The sequence below is a fragment of the Setaria viridis genome, chromosome 9 (assembly GCF_005286985.2).
Source record: "Setaria viridis chromosome 9, Setaria_viridis_v4.0, whole genome shotgun sequence".
Classification (NCBI taxonomy): Eukaryota; Viridiplantae; Streptophyta; class Magnoliopsida; order Poales; family Poaceae; genus Setaria; species Setaria viridis.
In genome coordinates this window covers 54065674-54090239 of record NC_048271.2, presented here as the reverse complement: position 1 = coordinate 54090239, position 24566 = coordinate 54065674, and the positions used below count along the sequence as shown (strand labels likewise).

General features: G+C 49.1%; 2 protein-coding genes across 2 annotated transcripts; one reads left to right on the top strand and one right to left on the bottom strand.

Annotated features, from left to right (window-relative positions):
• Positions 1-5626: 5626 nt before the first annotated feature.
• On the top strand, positions 5627-9456 carry LOC117839944 (E3 ubiquitin-protein ligase WAV3). The gene is made up of 2 exons (XM_034720383.2): positions 5627-6028; positions 7333-9456. The coding sequence occupies exons 1-2, from the start codon at positions 5825-5827 to the stop codon at positions 9220-9222; spliced, it is 2094 nt and encodes a 697-aa protein (XP_034576274.1). The 5' UTR covers positions 5627-5824; the 3' UTR covers positions 9223-9456.
• A 675-nt stretch (positions 9457-10131) lies between these two features.
• On the bottom strand, positions 10132-12030 carry LOC117839945 (transcription factor MYB101). Its single transcript, XM_034720385.2, has 3 exons — positions 11417-12030; positions 11168-11297; positions 10132-10900 (listed from the first exon to the last, which is right to left on the bottom strand). The coding sequence occupies exons 1-3, from the start codon at positions 11550-11552 to the stop codon at positions 10456-10458; spliced, it is 711 nt and encodes a 236-aa protein (XP_034576276.1). The 5' UTR covers positions 11553-12030; the 3' UTR covers positions 10132-10455.
• Positions 12031-24566: the final 12536 nt, after the last annotated feature.

Below are 24566 nucleotides of genomic sequence, written 5' to 3'. Positions count from 1 at the left end.
CCCAAAAGGCGTCCCGAATAAACATGTACGCAGACCAACCCCAACACAGGCCAGTACCGATTCCTGCTAGGCTGCAAGCCCATCTTAAGCCCACAGGTTTCTTTGGTCCGTTTCATGGAAGATTTTTTGTTGTGCGGCTGACAGTGTGTGTGTGTGTGTGTGTGTGTGTGTGTGTGTGTGTGTGTGTGAGACCCGTAGAGGCGTACTAGTTCAATCTTCAGTCTGAACTGTTATCCCTCACCTCGCGTGAAAAAAAAAAGTCAAAACCCCTGGTTAATGCAGTGCGTTGAAAAGTGCCATTGTCACAAACAAATGTACGAGTACGATACACGCGGCATCCGTACGTGATCGCAACGACGGTGGTCGACCGTCGACGAGCCGAGCCGAGGTCAGCAGCAGCTGGTTGGCACTAGCAGAGCCAGATAGTCCTACCTGGCAGTTGCGATCGAACATTCTCCTGACCAAGCAGAGCCAACCATCTGGCGATCCTCCGTCTATCCATGCCGCACGTACACCCTTCTCAACCCTCATGGCCGACTCCCCGCCACCGATGGAGCTGGAGATCAGCGGAGACGACGACGGGCGAGTCTGAACGCCACCTCCGTACCAATCCAAAGCACCCCCAGATGCGAACACCAACCAACCCCCGCGCCGGAAAACATGTGGCCGGCCGGACCCGGACGTGGTTTGGTCGCGGAGCAGAGACGACGTACAGCTGCGGCTACGACTCCCCGCCCCTACTTTTCCACGCAGAGACAAGTTCAGTGTAATGCGTCCGCGCCGTCGTCGCCATTGGTCGCGCTCCGGCTTTAATTTGGAGGTGCCTGCATTCTCCCTGATCTGATCATCTTTTCTTGCCTTCTAGAGCCGCCGGGTTTGAACGAGCCCTCGTTTGATCGCTGGCTAGGCCACACAGCACATGGTCTCGTCATTGAATAATCCGCGTTGTGTGTTGCAGACGGAAACTACAACGAGAGATGGCCTGGCCACAACTTGCGGCAAAAGGAAGGAGCTAGTCTCACTATGTCAAAAACGTTTGTGGTGGCGGTCAAAACCTATCTCTGCTAGCGTGTATAGCACCCGCTAGCAATTCACTGCCAGCACAAATGGTCATATTTACTGACGGACTTATACCTACCAGCGCAATTACGATTTGAGCTGGCGGGTGCTTAGGAAGCCCGCCAGCAACGATATTTTTAGGAAATGAAAAAAAAGCTGGTCGTAGAGGCCGCGCCACTGCATGCGCCACTGCCCGTGTCGGCCACTCCATCCGCCGTCCACCTGCAGGCCGCCCCGGGGGGCGAACGCGTTGTCCACGCTGCCCTGCCGGCCGAACGCGCCTCTGGCGCTAGCCGCCCCGCCGGGCCTTGCTCCCGCAGACGCCGGCTGCCACCTGCTGCCCCGCCGGGCCCTGCCACCGTCGGCCGCTCTTGTCAGCCCCGTCCACGTCTGCCCCACCGGGTCTTGCACCCACCAACCGAACACGCAGCCGGCAACGGCTGCCCCGCAAGCTCTGCCCCCCAACAGCGCTGGCCTCCACCAGCTGCCCCACCACCTGCATTAGCCCAGAGAAGGACCTACCCCTGTTGGCGCGCTCCGTTAGCATCAACGCCTGCACCGCCGCGGCTCCTCCATCAGCAAGTCGCGCAGCCTACATCTGCCCCGCATTGGACCTGCCCTCCGCCCGGCCGCGCGCGGTCGCCGTGGCCCCAGCTCCCGCAGGCCGGCCGCTCGGTCCTGACTCCCGCCGTCCGCCGCCCTCATTGCTGCAGCTCCTAGAGATGAGAGAGAGAGAGAGAGAGAAATGTGAGGACGGAAGAGCAGGTGAAAGAGATAGAGATGAGCAAAGTGATAAGAGGGAGACAGAAGATAAGGGAGAGGTGGCTTTGCTCGAGCGCACCAATTTATTGGCTCCGCGCTCAGTGTCCACAAAATTTTTTGATCTTTTGTGCTGGCAAGTGATGTGTCTGTGCTGACGGGTGACATTATCGCCCGCCAGCACAAATCTATATACATTTTTCTTTTCTTTTTTTAATGTTTAGATAATTAAATTAGTTTAAAAGTTATTGAATCTTCTACAACAGAATATATATATATATACACGTATATATAGTATTGTACATGTAATAATTATATTAGGATATATATGATATTTGTTTTTGCTAAGTTAGTTGACAAGCTTAAAGTGTGACTTGAGTTATATGAAACATTTTTAGTGAAGTATACATTTATGAATAATGTAGAGTCTAATATTTGTAAAACATATTGAAACTTTTATATCAAGGTTGTAGACTTACAAAATGACTCCCTACCAATTTATATAATTTTCAGACCATATTTTCATATTAGTAGAATTTTTTCCACCAAAAGTTGTAATAGAAATGATCAATACATTAACAGACTTGTGAAATTCATGTATTTTCATGATTTGAGCTAAAATGGAGCATATTTACTTGTTGTCATTTTATGCAATTTTTGAATCTTATTTGTGAAAAAATTAGTTCAAATATCAATTAATTTCAATAAACATGGTTACAATCGTCTAAATCTTAGAAAATTGCAAATCACTTCTAAAATTTTTGAAACTCCTGCACAATTGCATATATATAATCTAATACATGTTAAAAATATATTGGGATATGCACGATTAAGTTTTTGGCTAGTTATAAACTTTTGACCCTCCCATCAATATAAATTGAAATGCATTTATGCTAACGGGTGACATAAACGTTGGAATGCTCGTGGAGACGTGAATGCTAAGCTCACTACTGGTAACTGAACATTGGTCCTAACCCTTAGTACCGGTTGGTTTTTGACTTGGTACTAATGTGAGCATTAGTACTGGGTCTAACAGCTAGTTCTCTAGGAGCCCCCAGTGACCCCCTTTAGTACCGATTGGGAGCTCCACCCGGTATTAAAGGTCACCCATTAGAACCAGGTAGAGCCTCCACGTAATACTAAAGGCCCTCAAGCACATTAGTACCGGATGGATGCTCCACTCCGTACTAATGGGTGACCTTTAATACCGGTTGGAGCTCCCAACTGGTACTAAAGGAGCTCTCACCCTTATCTTCCCAGCCCCCTCCCCTCTCCCTCACCCTCTCCTTTGCGCCCTCTCCCTCTCCCTTCTACTCTCAGCTCCCCCCGGCGACAGTGGCCAGCTCCTCCCTCCCCGGCGACGGCCATTGCCTCTCTTCCTCCCTCCCTCCACTTCTCACTCTCGAGGCCGGGCGGCACCCCCTCTGCCTCCCCTCCCCTATCCCCTCTACTCACCCCTCACCTGCAGTGAGAGCAGCGGCGGGGCGAGGTGAGGCGGCGACGCGCAAGGTGAGGTCCGGCGGCGCAGATTGCAGGCCACGACGGCGGGCGCGGCTGCGGGCGACGGCGGGTTGGGCTCGGGCTCGGGCGGGGTGCGGCTCGAGCTCGGGCCGGTGGGATTTTTTTTAATTTTTTAATACCCCTTTAGTACCGGTTATTTGACCCGGTACTAAAGGGCCCTTTAGTAACGAAGTAGTAATACCAGTTACACAACCGAAGATTAGGAACCGATACTGAAGGCGTTTTCCCCGGTGGTGGCTGTTTAGCACTCGGGTGGTTCAGAAGACGATGGAATGGGCATCAGCTAGCATCTTGTATGGTTACACGTCCAGATCATGGGCAACATCTCACCAGTACAGTAGTACTGTAGCAGTGTGCTACGAACAACCGAGAAGACAGTCTACAGCTAGCGAATGCCACCGTTCCTGTCGTTACAGGTTTCTCGCTCTCAGCCTTTGACTTTTGTAGCCTAGCTAGCCGATATTTAAATTCGTATGACGACTCATCAGCTCGCACAGGCAATCGATCGTCGCGAGGTTCATTAACACGAGCAGCTAGCGGATGATGTCGTTGATGCAGCAGATGGGCTGGTAGTGGTTGCCAGTTTTTATCTTGACACGGTCATCAAACGAGGCACAGATAGCATGCTGTGCTCTGAATCCGTAGTGTCGTTGGTTTACTTACGTTCAGTGCACGGCGGTACGCGTATAAATCTGACACGATCCTCGTCGATGATGCTCAATCGGCCGCCTTTGTCGAGTCGAATCCGAACCTGGTACTGCTGATGATGCATGTGTGCGCTGCTAGCTTTGTACCGGCTCCAACTGTTGTTTTTTCTTTTCCGTTCCGTTTGGTTTTGGTACAGCACCCAAACCTTGACCAGTACCCGACAAGGCCAAATCACCGAGTAAATCAAATATGGATCACGTTTCCTCTGATGGTAACAGGATTAGCACCTGCGTATATATTCTAATCGAATTCAATCCGAGCAATCAGCTGAGAGGCACCGGCAACTCGGTCAATTGCTAATCGATGTGCAGGAGGGGTCGACGGTGGCCGCGGAACCATCAGAAATAAAAGCCCTCGCACGCAACGCAATCCAGGTCCGCGTCCGGCATGCCAAGTCGCCGACACAGACGGCACACCACGAGCAGCCGAGCACCGGCCGGAACTGCGCGATCCTTGAGGACCAGACGTGTTCCCGGGAGCCTACTAGGGGTAGCACCAGCAACCGGCCGGGGATGCGTCGGCCCGGCCACGGCGCGCCGGCCTCGAGCCGTGGGGGGATGGATGCACGCAGCAGCAGCGTCGTCGGAGGCACGCGCGGGCGCTGGAGGATCGTGCGCTCCGGGACTCCCGGATGCTGCGGTGGCCACGGGGTTTTGCTCTTGCTGTACGTCGTCGTTGTAGCTTCTTGGCTTGGGAAACGTGCGGCACAGCTGCTAGCGCCAGGTCCACGGGAGCGGCTGGTGCTAGTACTCCTACTACCTTTCATTGGAGCGGCTGCAGCATGCATGCCACCGCCACAGCGAGTCAGCGATAACGACCTTAGCTTCTTGACGAATGGTGCAGCCAATCGGCCTCCTTCATTAATCGGTCAAACATCATCCTTCCTACTATCCAGTTCCCCAGGCTTAAAAGTCTCCTTCACACTATATCACACTATAATAAGAGAAGAGAAAGAAGAGAAGAAGGGGATGAGTTTGCTACCACGTCCACGTGTGCCAATTGTGCCCTCCGTACCCTAGTAGTAGAGTGAAAAGAATCATTTTCGCTTTGTGCGATGCAGGCATAGAGCGTGTTTATGAATGAACGACCATCAGTTGACCAAACAGATACATCTCGCGTGCATTTCCTGCTGCATGCGCAGCAACTTCTCCGTGTCATCGAAAGTTCGAAACTGAAATTGCTTGCACGACTACTCTCTCCACTGTGTTGGGCACATCGATAAAGTTTGTATAATTTTGACTAGTACTTTTTTCATTAAAAAATACTTATCAAATATACCTAGAGTATATTTCCATATAACTAGATTTTGAGACAAATCTACTTATATATTTTCAAATATACAAATTCAACACACAGAAAACAATGTAAAGTCATTACTAATTTGAATGTTTAACTTAAGAAAATTCCTCAATTATCTGCGACTAGAATCGCGAATCCAAATCCATTCTGTGCTTTTTTTTTATTAGGATGTACTACTGCTCCCAGGGGCAAAACGGGAAGTCAAACACACACTAACGCCCCCTCCCGTTTCCCTCCATCCTCTCCTCTTCCGGTCTTCCCCGCTTTATATTCTTCCACATCCGCTGCTCTCCCCACAGGCCACAACGACCAAAAACCCCAAACCGAACCGCAGAATCTGATCCCTTCCACCGCGATGGCGAGAACAATTCAGCCCCGCACCCTGCGCTTCTGATCTCGGAACCAAATCCTCCGCCGAGCAGCACCAGCATTCCGTGCGCTCGAAAGGAGCCGCCTTCGAGGATCGGAACGAGGAGCAATGGCGGCGGCGTGGGGCCGCGCCAAGCGCGCGCTCGCCACCAGCCTCTGCATCAGCGTGCCCGCGCGCCAGAGGGCCATCGAGGACGCGCCGCCGGAGGGGGGCGCGGCGGAGGCGCTGTCTTCCATGGCAGAGGAGAAGACGGGGTCCACCTCCTCCGTGTCTCTGCGGCGGCTGACGAGCTTTGGGAGCCGGAGCTCGCAGGTGCGGAAACCATTTTCGTTTCTTCTTCCCTGTTCTTGTTTGATTCGTGTAGTGTGCCGAATTGTGCGCGAGATGTGGGGAAATGGCGCCTTTGGCGTTGGATTGCGTGCGAATTTTGTGGAAATTTCGTCGTTTTAATCTGCAAACAAAAAGATGGCGGTTTTGCTTTCATGTTAGTCAAAGGCCCCCGTTGATTACTATTAACTTTGCTGCATGCACCACCTCGGTTGCAAATTGCAAACCAGGCCTGACGACCTGTTGAGTTGAGTCCGTGCTGTCGTTTATAAGGTTGATCAAATGGCATATGCTCCATCTTTCATCTGGATTCCTTAATTCTAGGCACCTGCACTATTTTCTTGAAGAAATTTTAGGGGGACAAAAAGAAAAAAAAATCAAACAGCGCAATCTCGCATTGCCAATTGTTGTCAGGTATGACGATGCAATTAGAGAATTCTTGGAGCAGTTGCTGGATTGAATTTTAAAAGTAGTCATTTGCAATTATATATGAATGACCGTTTGTTCTAACAAGTTGCATTTTTTTCCTGACTCTGAAGGAAGTTGTTCATACTAAATCTTTTGGTACAATTTTAAATTAATCATGGGAAACGTGTTCCTATTCATGTAACGTGAGGGTTTCCCCTTAAAGTTTGAACATGACGATAGCTGCTTTTGTCTTTCCACGTGTTCTGCTTGGTTGGTAGGTAGTACATCTTATTTGACCCTCCAGCTGCTAGGAAAAGTGGAACTAAGAACTACTCCCTCGGTTCCAAATTGTTCTTCTTTTCGGCTTTTCTAGATATATAGATTTTGTTATGCATCTAGACATAATAAATATCTAGGTGCATAGCAAAAATTATGTATCTAGAAAAGCCAAAACGATCTATGATTCGAAATGGAGGGAGTAGGATAGTACTCACTGTTATACTGCTTGACGGATTTCATTGACTTGTAAAGAATAGTTTCCTTCTCATCCTGATATATTTGAAACTGGGAAATGAACTTTCATATGTTGTCAATCTAGTTTCTTTGAGCAACTAGTGGTTGTCAAACTTGCGTTCCCATCAAGTTGTATCATAATCTGCATTGCTTGTGTGTGCATGTGTGATTTTTACAATTTTCCAACACTCTGATCAGGTGAGCTTAGTGTCTTGTAAATTCCTGAAACCGCATGAACAATTAAGTGCCGTGGTGTGGTTAGATATGCAGGGATTACTTCACTAGTCATAGCAGAGCATATGCTTTTTGTTAAGTTAGCAAGTTCTGATACTAGACACCTTATATTTCTTTGACTTTCTTGGTTTCAGAAGATATGCTCCATTTGCCTTGGTGGCATGAGAACAGGGATTGGACAAGCCTTGTTCACTGCAGAATGCTCCCACAAATTCCATTTTCATTGCATCTCTTCAAATGTGAAGCATGGCAACCTCATCTGCCCGATATGCCGTGCTGAGTGGAAAGAAATCCCAGGCGTTCAACCTGCAGATGCTAATTCTGGAAGAGCTAGAGTAAGCCCACTAAACTGGCCCCAGGATGAAGGGCACATGGCTGTTGTCCGCAGGCTTTCTCATACATACAGTGGAAGCCTGCAGGAACACCTTCCTTTCTTCCGTACTCCAGAGGCAGGCATCTTCAATGATGATGAGCACATAGATCTTCAGCCTGATACAACGCATGAACAAAATGCAGTCACTGGTTCAGTTGAAATCAAGTCATATCCAGAATTTCCTGCTATACAACAGTCAGTGGCCCAGGAGGTCTTTGCTATATTGATCCATCTCAAGGCTCCAAAATCCCCACACTCAGCAAGCTCCCGTGCACCTCTTGACCTTGTCACTGTTCTTGATGTCAGCGGTAGCATGGCAGGGACCAAGCTTGCACTTCTGAAGCATGCCATGAGCTTTGTCATACAAGCACTTGGACCCAACGACCGCCTGTCTGTCATTGCCTTCTCATCCACAGCACGGAGACTCTTCCCTCTTCGCAGAATGACATTAACTGGTAAGCAGCGAGCCTTGCAAGATGTCAGTTCACTTGTTGCAAGTGGTGGCACAAACATTGCTGACGGGCTAAAGAGAGGTGCTAAAGTGATCGAGGACCGTCGGTTGAAGAACCCAGTCTGTAGCATCATTCTTCTCTCTGATGGTCAAGACACGTATACCCTTCCTTCTGACAGGGCTCTACTAAATTACAGTGCCCTTGTCCCACCTTCAATTCTTCCTGGAACAGGTCATCATGTCCAGATCCACACCTTTGGTTTTGGCTCAGATCATGATTCTGCTGCCATGCATGCTATTGCTGATATATCTAGTGGCACATTTTCATTTATTGATGCGGAAGGCTCGATCCAAGATGGATTTGCTCAGTGTATTGGTGGGCTCCTGAGTGTTGTTGTTAAGGAGATGTGTTTGAGCATTGAGTGTGTTGATGACGGTGTGCTGCTGACATCCATCAAGTCAGGCGGCTATACAAGTCAGGTTGCTGAAAATGGCCGCAGTGGTTCAGTTGATATTGGTGACCTGTATGCAGACGAAGAGCGGGGCTTTCTGGTCACTCTATATGTTCCAGCTGCACAGGGGCAGACTCTGCTGATCAAACCAACCTGCACATACGAAGATGCAATCACCACTGAGAACATCAAAGTACAGGGTGAAGAAGTGAATGTTCAGCGCCCTGCACATTTGGTGCACTGCAAAATATCTCCTGAGGTTGAGCGCGAGTGGCACCGTGTTCAAGCCACAGAGGACATGTCTGCTGCACGGGCTGCAGCTGAGGCAGGCGCTTTCTCTCAGGCCGTGGAAATTCTCGAAGCCCGTAGGAGGATACTGGAGTCACAGGCTGCACAATCTTCAGACAACCAATGCCTATCATTGATAACGGAGCTGAGGGAGATGCAGGATAGGGTGGAGAGCCGGCAGAGGTACGAGGAATCAGGCAGGGCGTTCATGCTGGCTGGCCTGAGCTCACACACATGGCAGAGAGCAACCGCACGTGGTGACTCGACTGATCTCACTACCACTATTCACACCTATCAGACACCATCCATGGTTGACATGCTTCAGCGCTCTCAGACTCTTGTTGCCCCTGGTGTTGACACGCTGAACCGCTCCCCAACTGTGGCTCCTTCACAAAGGTCTCCACATTGGTTCAGCCGAAGATCCAGGCCAACGAAATCCTTCTCCGGTCGTCTCCTGTGATACTGCCTGATCATAATGCAGTTCTAGGGTGACTAGTGAAGTATCGCGTCAAAGAAAATTATTCATTCTTTAGTTTTTTACTGCAGCTCTTACTTCCATTCTGAATACTCTATAGTAGGCATGGGACTAGAAGTCTCGGATATATATGCTGGTTTGGTGTGCACTGTACATGGTTGAAACTTGGAAAGGATTTATAAATGGCATAACCGATAGAGGTGAAAAGGATTTAGGTAATTCCTTGGTATTTCTTTACAGTTATCTGTTTGTTCTGTACATAAACCTCTCTTGAATGATACCGGTGAGCATTAGCTTTGGGAGTGATAAATGACATATCAATAGAAGTGAAAAGGATTCAGGTATAATTCCTTGGTACTCTATTACAGCTGTCGTTTGTTCTGCGCATAAACTTCTCCCTTGCATGATGTCAGTCTGCATTAGCTTTGGGAATGATAAATGACATATCAATAGAAGTGAAAAGGATTTAGGTATCTTTCCTTGATATTTTTCCACTGTCGTTAGTTTGTTCTCTACATAAATTTCATGCTTATGAGCAAAGCTTTGGGAATTGGGAATGGAATTTCTGTATGATCATCATTTTTTGGGTCATGTATAGGAAGCCCGAATTTGATGGCCTTATTTGAGTCAAAGACCTACTCAGTCTATGCATATTCTGGAAAGATGTAGAACAGCATTTGAACCTGCAAAAGATGTTGCTGCAGGTGCTATTAAGTTGCCAGTAGGCACACTGTCCTTAAGGATACTCTGTTAGAATTCTGATTTTGTCTAGCTACCGCACTGACAAGGTGCATTAGAATACTAACTTCCCCATACGAGTTGCCAGGCAGGGGCTAGCCTGTCAGCAGTTTTTCCTTAGACAAGTATGGACTGAAGAAACTCATGCAGACAAAATCCTTGGTAAACACGATCTCAAAACCAAAAATTACATGATGCTATTGCAGCCTTGTAACGGGACTAGATAAACAGAGGCTTCTTCATACAATGCCACTTTTCTCATCGCTCGTGGGTAAAAATAAAAACATGAAGCATGATCACCTATGCGCATTGGAAATTAGCAACAGAAAAAGAAACTCTTCTTCTATTTCAAGGCTCTACTACAACTACTGCTAGCAGTATCGACCTTGCTGCAACTGACAGTCTGAAACCTTCAGTACCTCCTCTTCCCTTCCCTTTACACTGGCACACACACACGTCGTACACGTACGAGCTCGCCGGCTAGTACTCGCCACCGCTGGAGCCGTCGCCGCAGCCATTGCCGTCGACCAGCCTCCAGAGGCTATCCCACAGCAGGGCGTCGTCGTCGTCCGGGATCGTGCAGTGCTCGGCCGTCGACGCCGGGCTGCAGGAGCACTCCGTGCCCTGCAGGTTGTTCACCATCGCCGCCATCACGGCCGACTGGTGGTCGGGCTCCGGCGGGCTCTGCTGCTCCTGCTGCTGGCCCATCAGAAGCTGCTGGCTCTGCTGCTGGCTCTGCTGTTGCTGCAGGAGGTGAAGGCTCTGGAGATACTGGCGGCGCTGCTCCTGCTGCTGGAGCTGGTACTGGTAGAGCAGCTGCGCCCGGGCGCGGCGCGACGGCCGGGCCTTCTTGAAGTGGGTCCGCCAGTAGTTCTTGATCTCGTTGTCCGTCCTCCCCGGCAGGCACCGCGCGATCGCCGACCACCTGCACGCGTCGCCACCACAAGCACACGGTTAGGCGCCGCCCACCATCTCCAATCCAACACGACGACGGAACGAAAGAGATAGCCAACAGTAGTGTAGCTGTGTAGGGGAATCTGATCTACTACAGTGTAGCCCACACTATAGCTAGGCTCTATGTAGCTGCTGCATCTTTAATTCGCAAGTACATGCATCTGATCACTACCGTGAGTGTGTCGTTTGCGTACGTGTACATGTACTTTGCGTGGCTTGCACGTAGATGGAGATGTACCTGTTGCCGAGCATGGCGTGCAGCTGGAGGATGACGGTCTCCTCGTCGGGGGTGATCTTGCCCCGCTTCAGGTCCGGCCGGAGGTAGTTCACCCACCGCAGCCGGCAGCTCTTCCCGCTCCGCCGCAGCCCTGCACGCAGTGTCATCATCATCATCGTTTAGTCTTCATCGTAAGCAACAATAATACCACTACTGAATCAAACTGCAGCAATAATCCAATCAAATCTTATTATCCTAACACACACTTGCCTGTGAGCTTGGCGACAGAGTTCCAGCTGCCCTCGCCGTGCTGCTGCACGTACTCGGTGAGCAGCCTGTCCTCCAGCGCCGTCCATGGCCCCTTCCTCCACCCCTCCTGCAGCATCAGGCTGCTGATCGCGTCCATGCCTTTGCCTCTGATGGCTACTGCAGCAAGCTAAGCGCTGGGTGTCTAATAGCCAACAAGCTCAGCTCTATGCAGCTAGTAGTAGTGCTGGGCTTTGGTTCCCGGCTTGTATGACAGCTAGAATCTGGGCGGCCATGCTCGCCATTTATACGAGCGCGCAAGTTGGGAGCTTGGCGGAGGCGATGGACGTCACGCCATTTTCGCGGGCGGGAGAGTCACAATTCCACTCCCACTTGGCTAAGCTTCCCGCCGAATTTTTTATTGTTTCACCCTGGAAAAAGTGCTCGTCCTACTAGAATGTTGTGTGGTGATGCAATGCAATGCAACAAGCGAGCTAGTCTTGCTGCAAATAAAGCATCTTTAGCGTGTTGCCTCATCAGCTATAGCTAGGTTATTTTATTCCGGAATTCCTCGGCATCAATCATACCCTTAATTGCCTGATGGTTATCTATATGCAAAGCTAAGCCTTCCCTCGTGTACAATGAATGGTTGTGTAAACTAATGAGCGTAGACCGTATTTGGAAATGGGCGTTGCTGGCGGCCTAAAATAGTAGTCAAGCATTACTACACTTAGTAAAGTAGTATACTAGTATGTGATCTGCGCGCAAGTCACTGACAGTGGGCCCCCACAGAAGCAGGAATAGTTTTTGTGTCTGTCAAAGACTGATGCCGCATGGACCGTAGTACTCTTTAAGTTTAATCGTGGTGAGGTTGCCTGTCCCTAGCCCTGTTAATTGGGTTGGGTTTATTGGTTTTATTGGTTTGGTTTCTATAATGAGCTCATTTGGATTGATTTGTAATGGGTTCGCCTAATAGATGGTTTGGTTTGGGTTAGGTTTTACGAACAGATAGTTTGGAGGGTGTTTGGGAGTTTGGTATTGTTTTGGGGTCCAAAAGGCTCTCAACCCGTTAAGAATTCAAAAGCCTGGAGCCTCGCCTGTCAAGAGTCGGACCCTAAAATTAAAACCTCGTGTTTACACCTTAAAATTTTAGAGAAATTGACTGAAATTTGTTGCAGTTGAATTAGCTTGACAGTCCGCTACTTTGTGCAAAGTAGTGCGGTTGGACTTATATATGGGTCCCGCGTCAAGAGTCGGACCCTAAAATTAAAACCTCGCGTTCACACCTTAAAATTTTGGAGAAATTGACCGAAACTTGTTGCAGATGAATTAGCTTGACAGTCCGCTACTTTATGCAAAGTAGTGCGGCTGGACTTATATGTGGGCCCCGCGTCAAAGAGTCGGACCCTAAAACTAAAACCTCGCGTTCACACCTTCAAATTTTAGAGAAATTGATCAAAACTTGTTGCAGATGAATTAGTTTGACAGTCCGCTACTTTGTGCAAAATAGTGTGGCTAGATTTACATGTGGACCCTGCGTCAAGAGTCGCATACAAACTCAAACAAAAGGACTACCTAATGAGTTTTTATTGGTACCTAATGGGTTCTTATTGGGTTGTAACCATATTTGACAAGCAGTTTGTATAACTTATGCAATGGAAAGTTTAGGGTGGTGTGGTGTGTGATGGTGGAGGTTTGGTTTGGGGTGAGTTATATTTATTTTCTTGTGAGAATGGATTGGTGGGGTTATAACTTGGGTTACAACCCAATTAGCAGGGCTGTCCCTGTTCCTGATGAATCACTTGGTGATTACCGTGCATGGTATAGTTTGTCTAATTGTGGTGAGGTTGCCTGTGCCTGTTCCCTGATGATTACCACGCATATAGGACGTCGACCTGCACGGGTGCTATTGTTTACTACTAATTACTACTACGCGTGCGTGCCACTTTGGAAGCAAGCTCGATGCCCAAAACACATTGTAAATACGACTTTAGGACTGAGCTACTGAAACTGGTGAGGAGTCAAATAAAGGAAAAGTGCTGTTCTCGCTAAGCATTATTGCAAGTGGAGTGGACGATCTCTCTTTTCCACCAACGTAGGAGTTGAAGCGGTTAAAGCCATGCATGATCGGTGCTAATGTTTGCTAGCTACTCGTGGTAAATGATACTAACCATTTAGATTCAAATGGGTTATTACCAGTGACGACCGAAAGTGGGCCTAACCGCGTAGTTAGACTTCCAGATCGAGCTGAGCCTGTTTCAGAGTAGACTTCAGAACAGTGCTGTTAATAAAGTCAGCGAGGAACACTCTTGACAATAATGGAACACGACATGAAGTGAGAGGTCCATGAAAACGAAAACGACCTGCTTGGCAGGGCTTGATTTTGACAATAAGCTGACGGAATGTCTGTAGGCAATTTTCAGCCAAGCTATTTTTTCACTGAATAATCAAAAAAAAAAAGGGAGAGGTTTCTCTAATAAGTAGGAGAACATCACCTATATGAAGCAGCACTTAACACAGATTCAAAGGCCAAGTACATGTCGGTCGCATGCGTCCAGCTGAAGTGCCACGTAGCGCAGGTTACAGCTAAGGTTCTCTAGAGAATATCATGTGCAGAAGATATCATCCATCAGGCAATCAGCACATCCACCAATCCTTGTGATCTGAACCAAATCTATCGTACATGCATCACCCCCTTCCGCTAGCCGCTACTGCTGCTGCTGCATGCGCAGGATGGATGGATGGATCGATCACCACGACCGCACCCAGGATAATCAGATAAGCGTACAGCGAAAAAGGGGTCGGAGCTCCCAGACAGGCGAATATGGCCTCGAAAAGGGCCCGATTAAACAAGCCTTTCCTTTCCTTTCCTTTTCTTTCCTTTCTTCCCCCGGCCAGGAGAGGAGAGGAGAGAGGCTTTCGCTTGACGACGGGGCCGGGGCGGCCGGCGGCAGTGGTTGCAGCAGCGCAGCTAGCTCCTCCTCCATTGTTAGGCCCGCTCTGGTGTCCAGCGCAACACGGCATCGCCTCGCTTTAGCGGATTAAAAATGGCGAGCTCGTACAGATGCGCGCGGACGTGCGCGTCCACATCCCCCGAAAGCGAAGCATGCAGAGACGAAGCCAAGAACGCGAAGAGGGAGGGAGACGACGACGACGACGACGGGGGGAATTGAACTGATGAGCTCCAAAGCGTTCGATGGCTACTGTTGTTTGACCGCACACCTGGCCGCAGATCAGAGGTCGGAGCCGGGCCTAACTCCCCTCGTGATCGGCCGATTTATCTGGCGATCGTTGATGTAGCTCCATCTGCTTTTAACAACATGTTTGTGCTCGAGTCAGACTGACCAGCTAGCTCCATCGGCGTCAACCCTAGCTATCACCTCCAAGCTTTATAATAGCGACACTTTAATCAGTTTCAGCAAAGAGCGACAGCTTAGAATAATTTGTGTTTACGCCATATACTATATATATACACACAAATGTGTGTATGTGGTATGATGTACTTGTGCATGTCTAGAAGCCGCCAGGGCCTGAAAAGGCTCTCTCCATCTCCAAATGCAACTACCCAAGTGTTGCTCCGTCTCCGACCTTTTCTTTCCTGCTCGACGTTGCTATAATGATCTTCTGAATGAAGTGCGTGGAGATTCTTATCATCCTAACAATGGTGTGACTGATTAGAGTGTTTGCATGGAACACCTACTACGGCTGGATAATATATTCACTGAGGTCACAGGAAAAAAAAAACGAAGGCATGTATCCATGCATGAATTAACATCATACAGCTGAGAACACAATGCCACTGCTACCGCATCCGCACGTCCAAAAAACATAGTAGTTTTCATCTCATGATATATATTCATATTGTCATGTGGATATTATACGTCGCCATGTAAAAAAGGGTAAATAGTGAATTAGTAACGGGCGAAGATTGGCCCCTAGAACGCTTCAGCCTCGCTTCGCCACACCCTAGAAAACCCAACAAATTAAAAAGCCAAGTCAATGTCTCATGGCCATGCATCTTGGACCTGCTTGATGACCTAAATTCAAACTCCGCTATACAACATATATGAGTTATTAGGTCTATAAACTATTAAGCTTATTTGAACACCGGCATGCGCAGAATATGCTAGAATACAAGAATGTGACAATCACTCACCGAAAAGATCAAATATCGAGTCGCGTATCATCTTGAGGCCTCAAGTCGCAATATACTAAGAGTGCATAACGATCCATCCGCATTTTCTTTGTTATCTCTTCCTCTTCTCCCTTCTTTCCTATGTAGGGCCTTTTTATTGATGCATCCAGTTCATTTCTATGATTTCTTTGTAAAAGAAGAGGCAAACCAATGGATGGTGAGGGCATTTAATTTGGTTTGCCATTTAAGCTTTCTCTTCTAAATGTTTATGAAGTTCTAAATCAAATGGGTCAAATCTGATTTCTAAATGTTTAATTATAGTTCAGCCAAGCTAAATTTCAAGTTGTACTTGACACGTTCCCTTATGGTTTGCGTGCAATGTACGCCACCTTACTAATCCCTCGTCATTATTAACTTTTTTTTCTCACGTAATTTGTCTTGATGTATCTCAATCATAATTACTCCCTCCGTATCAAAATGTTTTGGAATAAAATGAATGATCAAACGTCACGAGAAAAAATCAACAGCGACAAATATTTCAATACGGAGGTAGTATATTAATTAGCCTCCGTTACAGTTAAACATGGAACCTTGATTAGTAAATTCAGGACATAGATCCTCGATTGAATAGTATATTGATTTCAAGATTTCGTTCCCCCTTCGAGGTGATCCACCTGCTGTAAAGTGCACCTTTTGATGCTCCCCTTTATTCCCAATGAGGAAGAGATAGAGAGCAAGAACCCAAGTATAAAACAAACTGAAGATTGATCACAACAAATCCGACTGTCAAAAAAATCTCGAGACGATCACACCGTTTCATCAACGGGCTCCAGATGGCACTTGGCTGCAGCGGCACAGTAGTAAAAAATACGTAGCTGGAGCATCACCAGGAGATATTGTCCAAGCTGGTTGCAAAGTCCGGCTAAGTGGTGGCTTGACAACGGCCACATGGCCTATGATATCTCACCACATACAACTCGATTCGTCCCTGTCTGTGTTTGGTTCTGCATTAGTTTAAGCGGGTGCTGATGCCATTGCGTAATTAACAATGTCATTGGTACTTGATTTTCTTAACGATAAGCATAAAAAAAAAACTAGTGCCTGTTGGGAATACTCCATGCACATCATATGCAAAAAGCTGTTCTTGGCACACGTATGCAATCCTAGTACTCTCACAAAATGAAAGGCAATGTATACAGATGGCAGGAAACCAGCTAAAGTAGCTATCAAAACTGGCATTATTAGGCTTACAATATAAACATTTTGGGTGATATAATGCGTTATTTTGCTAGTATCAAATTAGCAAAAGTTATAAATAGAATATTGAGTAGCGCATGCGTCAGCAATTCTTTTGTTTACCTGAGCGATCTTTATCTTTGTGCTAGAGATAAAAATTATCTGGCATAATTTTTCAAAGAAATTTTCATAGAATAAAGACCGAAAGAATAGAAGATATGCTGTTGTGTAGAAAAAAAACACAAAACTACAGTAAAACTTTAAGTAAAGCGAAAGCGGGTCTCTTTCCTTCACGTCCTCGTTATATTTTACACTGAAAATATGGTGGCTAAGCACATCTAGAGCCTTCCAATATACAAAAGGAAATATTATTGGTATTTTCCTAATTTCTACAAACTCAAATGGGCATGTATTTTTTTCTTTATACACGAATCTAGTGTAGGTACTCTCTGATGGGAATAGAAAGGCAACATTTTGTGCCAAAACGGTTTTTTTCACTGTACTGAAAGAAGAGCTTTCCTCCTAACCAGAACTGTGGTGACACATAAATGGCAGATGAGCAGAACCCATTTCTCTGTCTCTCCTACCATCCAAACTAGCTTTTGGACTCGAGAAAGCAGTTCCAAAAGAGTTCCATCTCTTTCACTTTAATCGAACTGGAGGCTCACACGAACCGCTAACTCGCTCCATCGATGACTCCATCATCCCTACCTTACCTGCAGCTGTAATCAGAGAGGTCCGGGCTGACCCCACCACAATGCTCGGATGTGCATAGATAACTCTCGCACTGCATCGTTGGACAGTTGCAGCTCCAGAGCTTTCCCGAACCATCGATCCCACGCAGCAAAAAATCTTGATCCACCATTGTTTAAATAGGCCAGAATGCTAATTGTGGCAACACGGCCTGGGCGATCATCATGCTTTGGGTTGGTGCAATCAGTCAGTACGTTGCCTGAAATCTGAATAAACAAATGGCGATAGGCTGACGGTGGATGCAAGTATCTGGCGCAGCTAGGACGGCTCTCTGAAAGGCCAAAGTCTGAAGATCCGCAATGCAGCATTCATGTGAGCAAGGATTGGTGAGGCTTGAATTGTTTTCTGTGCTTGGGAGGAGTACCGTCCTCTTTGATTGATTTCTAGAAGGGAACTTGGTGGAGGATGTATGGACGAGCTAGCATGTGGTAGCTTTGCTACTGAGCTTCTTGGAAGGAGAAGAACCAGGGACCGCCCATTGGAATTGGAAGGTGATTGTGAACCGAAATGCCGTGTTGGCATCACTTCCTAATGCCAAATATGAAACATTTGGTGTCTTATTCGTTTAGGTCTGGTCAAAAATCATCTGCCACCTCCTAGTTCATTTAGGTTACAAAAGATCACAGTAGGCTAGCAGCATCTGTAATAATTTACTTGTGCAGTGTGCTAATTATTTGTGCTATTAGTCTGTTTAATTTGATTTTTTTTAATTAAGGTAAGAGGTTGTCCAAGATTTATGGTCGATATGGATATGATGTGGGTAACCTCACAAAAAGGAAAAGAAAAGAAAAGAAAAAGCATATCGATGCGGGTACGGCTGCGAGGTCTGTAGCTTGTAGGTTTCAGATTAACATTTTACTAGGATGGATGATTCGGTATAGCCAGTGGTTGGCACTTGGCTGATGGAATGTTTTATATATATTGAGGCGTAGCGCCGTAGTGGCGGGTGGTGATTCACGTGCCGGTAGATCCCTGAACCAAGATCCTCCACTAACATGCAGTACCAGTTTGAATTCAGCATCATACGGCTCTGTCTGTTGTCTCCTGGTCCGTCCCGACTCACGGCCCAGCCCAATAGTTCATCAACGCTTACCGGGCACCCGCTTCTGTTTTCCTGGCCAACACACACTTTCAGGACAGCCCAGCCCAAAAGTTTATCGGCGCCTATCCGGGAAAAGGCCCGCCTTTGTTTTCCAGGCCCAAAGCTCACCTGATGCGTCTGTGGCCCATATATGCATATTCTCCTCTCTGCTGAATTATCGCCCTGGGTTCACCTTCCTCAGGTTCAGACTTTGAGTTCGCACTTGACAGCCTCAGCGTCCTGCGGCCAGCAGCCCTTGTTGCCCCTTGATTTGATCAGATGGGGACCAGGCAGGCAGACACATGGGACGTGAACGTGACGTTCGCCGCCGCAGTTTGGCCTTTGGCTGGCGAGCATTCCTCGTACAAGTGACAAGACCGGCTAGGCCGGGTAGGGACTAGGGAGTCGTTACCATTACCAAGAAGGGCCCCTGCAGACAGAAGCCGCCGCCGGGCACAGAATGCCACGCTTTCCCGGAACACGGGCCATCCATCGCTTCCCCCGCTGCCTGGGCATCTTCAGGCAAAGGCCCCTGTGTGCCTTTCCCCTGTCTGAACTCTGAAGAAATCAGCCAAAGGCCTCTCATAGCTGGGCCACTCGCTAAACGCTGGGTGGGATTTGGGGAGAATCAGGAACGCAATGATGATGCTTCAGGAAAGGGGAAAGCAGAAGATCCACCTGGTGTTGCTCGCAGATCGAGCCGCCGATCGGCCTGCCGGCCGCACCGTCGCCTGTTCTGTTTCAGATCAAGATGAGCACACACTACACAGAATAAGGCCAGCTAGCCTGCTTTCAGATTCTAGACGCTGTGCAGTGTTACCTGTACTTCCACTGAACCTGATTTCGCTGGACACCTGGTGATCACGGTCATCTGTTTTCGCCTAAGCATCAGATGCTTCGGTTGATTGAACACGGGCGCCATTATGTTCAGAGAAGCACAAGACCCTTATTGTTGAACATGCATGCATGCGTACCTGTATGTATTATGTATATATACATGTATAATAAATATTCACTGATGAAGACCATCCTTGTGCTTGGCCGTAGGTAGCCAGAGAGAATCTAGCATAGCATGCATGGCGTGGATCTCCCATGCCGAAATCGTCGCTGCCACACGCATGCATGGGGTGACTCCTGCTGGCAAGCAAGCAGCCTGCGCGGTCGATCCAGATGTACAACAATAAACAATGCGGACGACACGGGTCCAACAACCTGCAAACGTACACATGCTTCAGCGGACCGTATCAAAACAGCGGCCTTTTTAAAAAGATTATTAAAGTAAAAAACGGACCGGATCAAACCAGCAGCAATTTTTTTAAAAAGACAGCGACGAAATGGGTTGAAACAGCTGATGATGCAAACTGAAGGATAACGATTTGAAAGGTTTCGTAAAAAATGTTACGTTTGGAGTCTAGGTTTTGGCTGGCAGTAGCACACGTCACGATGGGTACGCGTGGGCGTTGAAAGTTGGAACCGGACAACGCCGTCGGACAAGCTGGTGACGAAAGTTTCGTCGCCATGCGGTCAAAAACAAAGCCGAACTTGGGCACGAACTCTTTGCACAAAGAAAGTCCAGCTATTAAATCACAAAACTTTTTTTTATCACAAATTCAGAAAATTCTTACTGTGCATTTGATGTCGCCGCACGGTGCAGGCAGTGGCCAGGAGCGGGCGGATATACTGATGCAAGCTCAGAGCACACAGAGAAGGTGATGGGTCTTTTCGGGTACATGTCACGTCACTGACGAATTATTAGGTCCGGGTTGCGGAATCATCCGGAACGACTGATCCCCGTCAGTCCCGTCGCTAACACTGGTTTAGAAGTTTTCTTTCTTTAAGCAGCCATCCACGTCGGATACACGTCGGACGTCGGCGCCGGCCGCGGCCGCTGTCACCTCCGGTGGCGCCCCCTCTTGTCTGGTTCCTGCAGCGCCGCTTTTTGTTCCGTTCCCTCCCGACGCTGCCCGCGTGGGCCCGCCGAGACCACGACCAGGCAGTGCCACAGAAGGCCTCGGGAGGCGGGAGCGCTGGTACACGCTTGCCACCATGCAGCCGCACACGTGTGCCCCGCCTCCAGAGTCCCAATCTCCCAGAGACCCCGGGGCTCGGCTCGTGCCGCACCCAGGGAGCACACGGTTACGTTACGCGTCTTGTCCCATGCTGCATTGCAGCTCAGCTCGCACGAGCTAGCTTAGCTAGTCGATGCCTCGATGCTACTCCGGCTGATCTTGTCCGTGCCTCCAAGTCATTAAGGATGCGTTTGGTTTCGAGGATGAAATGGGATGGGACAAGATGATCTTATTTTTGCTAGTGTTTGAGTGGAAAACATACGGGATGAGGTCGTTCCTAGTAGGGAATATACCGCAAATCTTCGGGACGCTCTCGTCCGCCAAAAACGAGCGGACGGGATCGTCCCACTTCAACGCCGTCATCCCCCGTCTGACACGCGAGAGGGAGCAACAGCGAGCCGGCGAGCTCCGCCGCGGCCCTCCATGGCCGGCGAGGGCGAACTCCGCCGCAGGCGCGCGGGCGAGGTAGACCTCCGCCGCGACCCTCCATGGCCGGCGGGGGTGAGTGGGGGCGGTGGCGGGGAGGATCGGGGGGCCGGGGTTGGAGCAGGGGTGGCAGCGGGTGGATCAGGGACGGCGGCGAGGTGGAGAGGGGCAACGCGGCGGGTGGAGCAGGGGCGGCCCCATGGCCGGCGTGGGGCGAGCAGGGGCGGCGGCGGGTGGAGAGGGGGGCGGCGGGTTGGCGTGACCCAGGAGGAGGAGGAGGAAGATACTTAGTATGACAGGTGGGCTCCACAAAAGGTGTTTGACGGAAGGAGGAAACGGTGCTCGTCCCATCTGTTGCAATCTCTCCAACCAAACAAAAAATTGGGATGACCCATCACATTCAACCAAACATGAAATGGGATCATCCCATCCCGAAAAACTGGGACGGAACCATCCCATCCTACATTGTCTCCCATCCAAACACATACTAAGGTCCATTTGCTCCGTTTGGATCACGTTGCTTATTTTAAGCACCTATCACATCGAATGTCTAAATATTAATTAGAAGTGTTAAATATAGACTATTTACAAAACTCATTGCACAGATGAAGGCTAAACGGCGAGGCTTAATAGATTCATCTCGCCGTTTAGCCTCCATTTGTACAATGAGTTTTATAATTAACTTATATTTAGTCCTACTAGCCTCCAAATATTCGATGTGACACGAACCAAACTCGCCCACTCCTACCGTACATGGCAGACAGGCAGAAGGACCGAACTCTATCCTCCCCGAATTTCAGGCCGAACATTAACTATTGCGCGGCATTAAATAGCTAATCGACAGGGATTGTTGGATTAATTGAACTAAGATGGATGGCAATTTTTAGATGTTCCATTAATTGTGCTAATAATAATAATAACGCAAAAGTCATTTTCTGGGTTGGGGTAGCTGTCGGCTTCTTTTCAAAGCTGGTGGGGTGGCCCGAGTGTTCGTAGTATGTGACTGACTGACAGTAACCCCGGCCCTTTGCAAAGGAATTTCGGCCAGTAATGATCCCACCACAGAATTTCTTTTGATTTGAAACCACAGGTGTATGCAAGCATGCCAGGCTTAGCAGTCTCTGTTGGATTCCCAGCACGCATGCACACGGCTCGTCTCTCCAATCTCCCATCTGAAGCGAAGACCCAGCGATTCAATACTTTTAAAGGACCATGGAATGATCCTTAACTTGCATCCCGGGAGTTTTCACCATTTTGAAGGGCCCTGCATCTCCATCTCACTGAGCATCAGGTTGGTGAGTTGGTCTGCTGGGAGCCACCTGTCCCTCGCCGCTGCCTCTGCCTGACCACATGCCATGCAAGCGTGCACGTACAAGTACAACTGTACACCATCCCTTTACGCATGTGCTCCATGGTGTCAAGCTTTCCTTTTCCGGTTCCATTTGTGCCAACCAATCAAACCAATAGATATGAAAAAAAATTCAAAAAACAAAACGCCATTAGGAAAGGGCAACATGAGCGTCATCGTCTCCTGATTGGTGTCGGTGCCTCATCCGTCCAAGCACCGTCCCACACCACACCCGGAACCGGAATTCGCCTGGCCAGCGCCGTTCCAGGCCGGTCGCCGATCGTGTCGGTACACGGGCTCGGCAGCGCGGCACCACCACCGCTGGAAACCACGACGGGACACGCCCGTTTGCTGGTCGGCCGGCTTGCCTCGCCGCTCTCTCTGCCCACTGCTTGCACACTCTGATGCCGCATTGCCTTTGCGAAGAAGGAACCAGCTACTGGTAACAAAGGCAACCCCCACTAGCTTTTTGACGCTGCCATTACGTGTCATGCTCTTTATATCCCCCCGGCCTTTATTTCTTCTTCGCAGGGTCTTAATCAAGCTGCTAATTAGGCATGGAGGAAAGAAATTAAAGGTATTCGCGTCTGGAACATCATCGGCTGTGCGTGACAGTAAGCACCCGCACGGTCGTGATTCGCCAAGTCTAGTAATGCAAAAGCAAAAGCTTCTGGTCTATGGCGCCATCTTTTCTCTCTGGAGATTCACTGGCACCGTCCGTTCGTGTTGCGCTGCACACGAGGCCGGCCGCGACAAACAAAACACTTGTTTATTGGCAGCGTTGTACATACTGGCCGGCGGTGAATGGGTTGCAGTACATGTCAGTGTATATGACACACACGGCATATAAGTCTAGAGAAGATATTTTATCGGACCCTGACTACCACACGCCGTCCAAGCGGCGCAGTAGGCATGCATTCTCTAACTATGTTTAGCTAAGCATTCCAGAGGCTTCCAGCTGCCCTGCACCTCCTCATTCTTTCAGTGGATGTCTCTGGACGTGCTCTTGCACCGCACCACTGTAAAAAGAGTGTGCCGCTGCCGCCGATGGCGAGACCTGGTGGTGCGGCTGGATTGGCCTCGGTGGGCGGGGAGTGGCGACGAACCGGTCGATCAACCCCGACGGACCGGACGCGGCGCTGGTTGGAGGCCACGGATCCATCGACTCGACGGTGCTGCGGTGGCGGGCTGGCGGCACCCGGAGCGGGTCGAGGGGGGCGGGATGGCGGGTTCACTCCGATCCCATTCGTTAGCTGCGGAGAGTTGCGTGCCAGGGCACGCGGCCGCGCACTGGCTCATCATCGACCTCCTTTTTATCCTGGGTCCATGGGCGGCGGTCGAGACGCAACCGAGAGACGTGAACCGAGACCAAAGCTAGCGTTGCGCTGGTGCCACGGCCACCAATTTACCCGCGCGCTTCGCGCGACCATTTCCAATTACGGCAGTGACAAGGTGATCGCGTAACCGAGCACTCCACCGGAGGCGAAACGATTATGCAATCTTATCGTGTTACCTCATCTCGGATGGATCCAACTATATATGACGGACACGGGATTAATAATTAATTAAAAGAGCGGTTCGCGTGTGGTGTGATGCTGTGGTGAGCATGCAATCCCCAGCGCGACGGACAGTGCGTGCTCCGTCACCCCCCATGCACCAAAGCGCTCATCAGGGGGGGCCTCAGCCAATTGCGTTGACAATGTCGTGCATCCTCGCCAGCAGCAGGGCAGCCAGGGCTCACGTATACATACCACTCATCTTCCGTTGCAGCTCGTACACTTTGTCAAACACGACGCAAGGAAGATCAGCTTTTAAAAAGAAAAGGTCGATAAAGAAGGGCGTCAATGCATGCTCGATTTAATCCTACGCACGGTCAAAGAGGCCCCAGTATGTGCCAATGCTAGCAGAAAAACTGTGGCGGATCCACGTCGGAAATCATAAACATACCCATACCGTTGCTCTAAAAAAAAGGCATGCCCATACCGAGATGGACCGCTACGGCACGGCTGGCCACTTGCTCACGGCTGGTCGCCATCAGAGAGTGCCCTCACCCCCCAAGTTTAATTAAGAGAAGGTTACTATAATTAAGAGAACCCCGCCGATCAAGATCTACGCTGCATTAATTG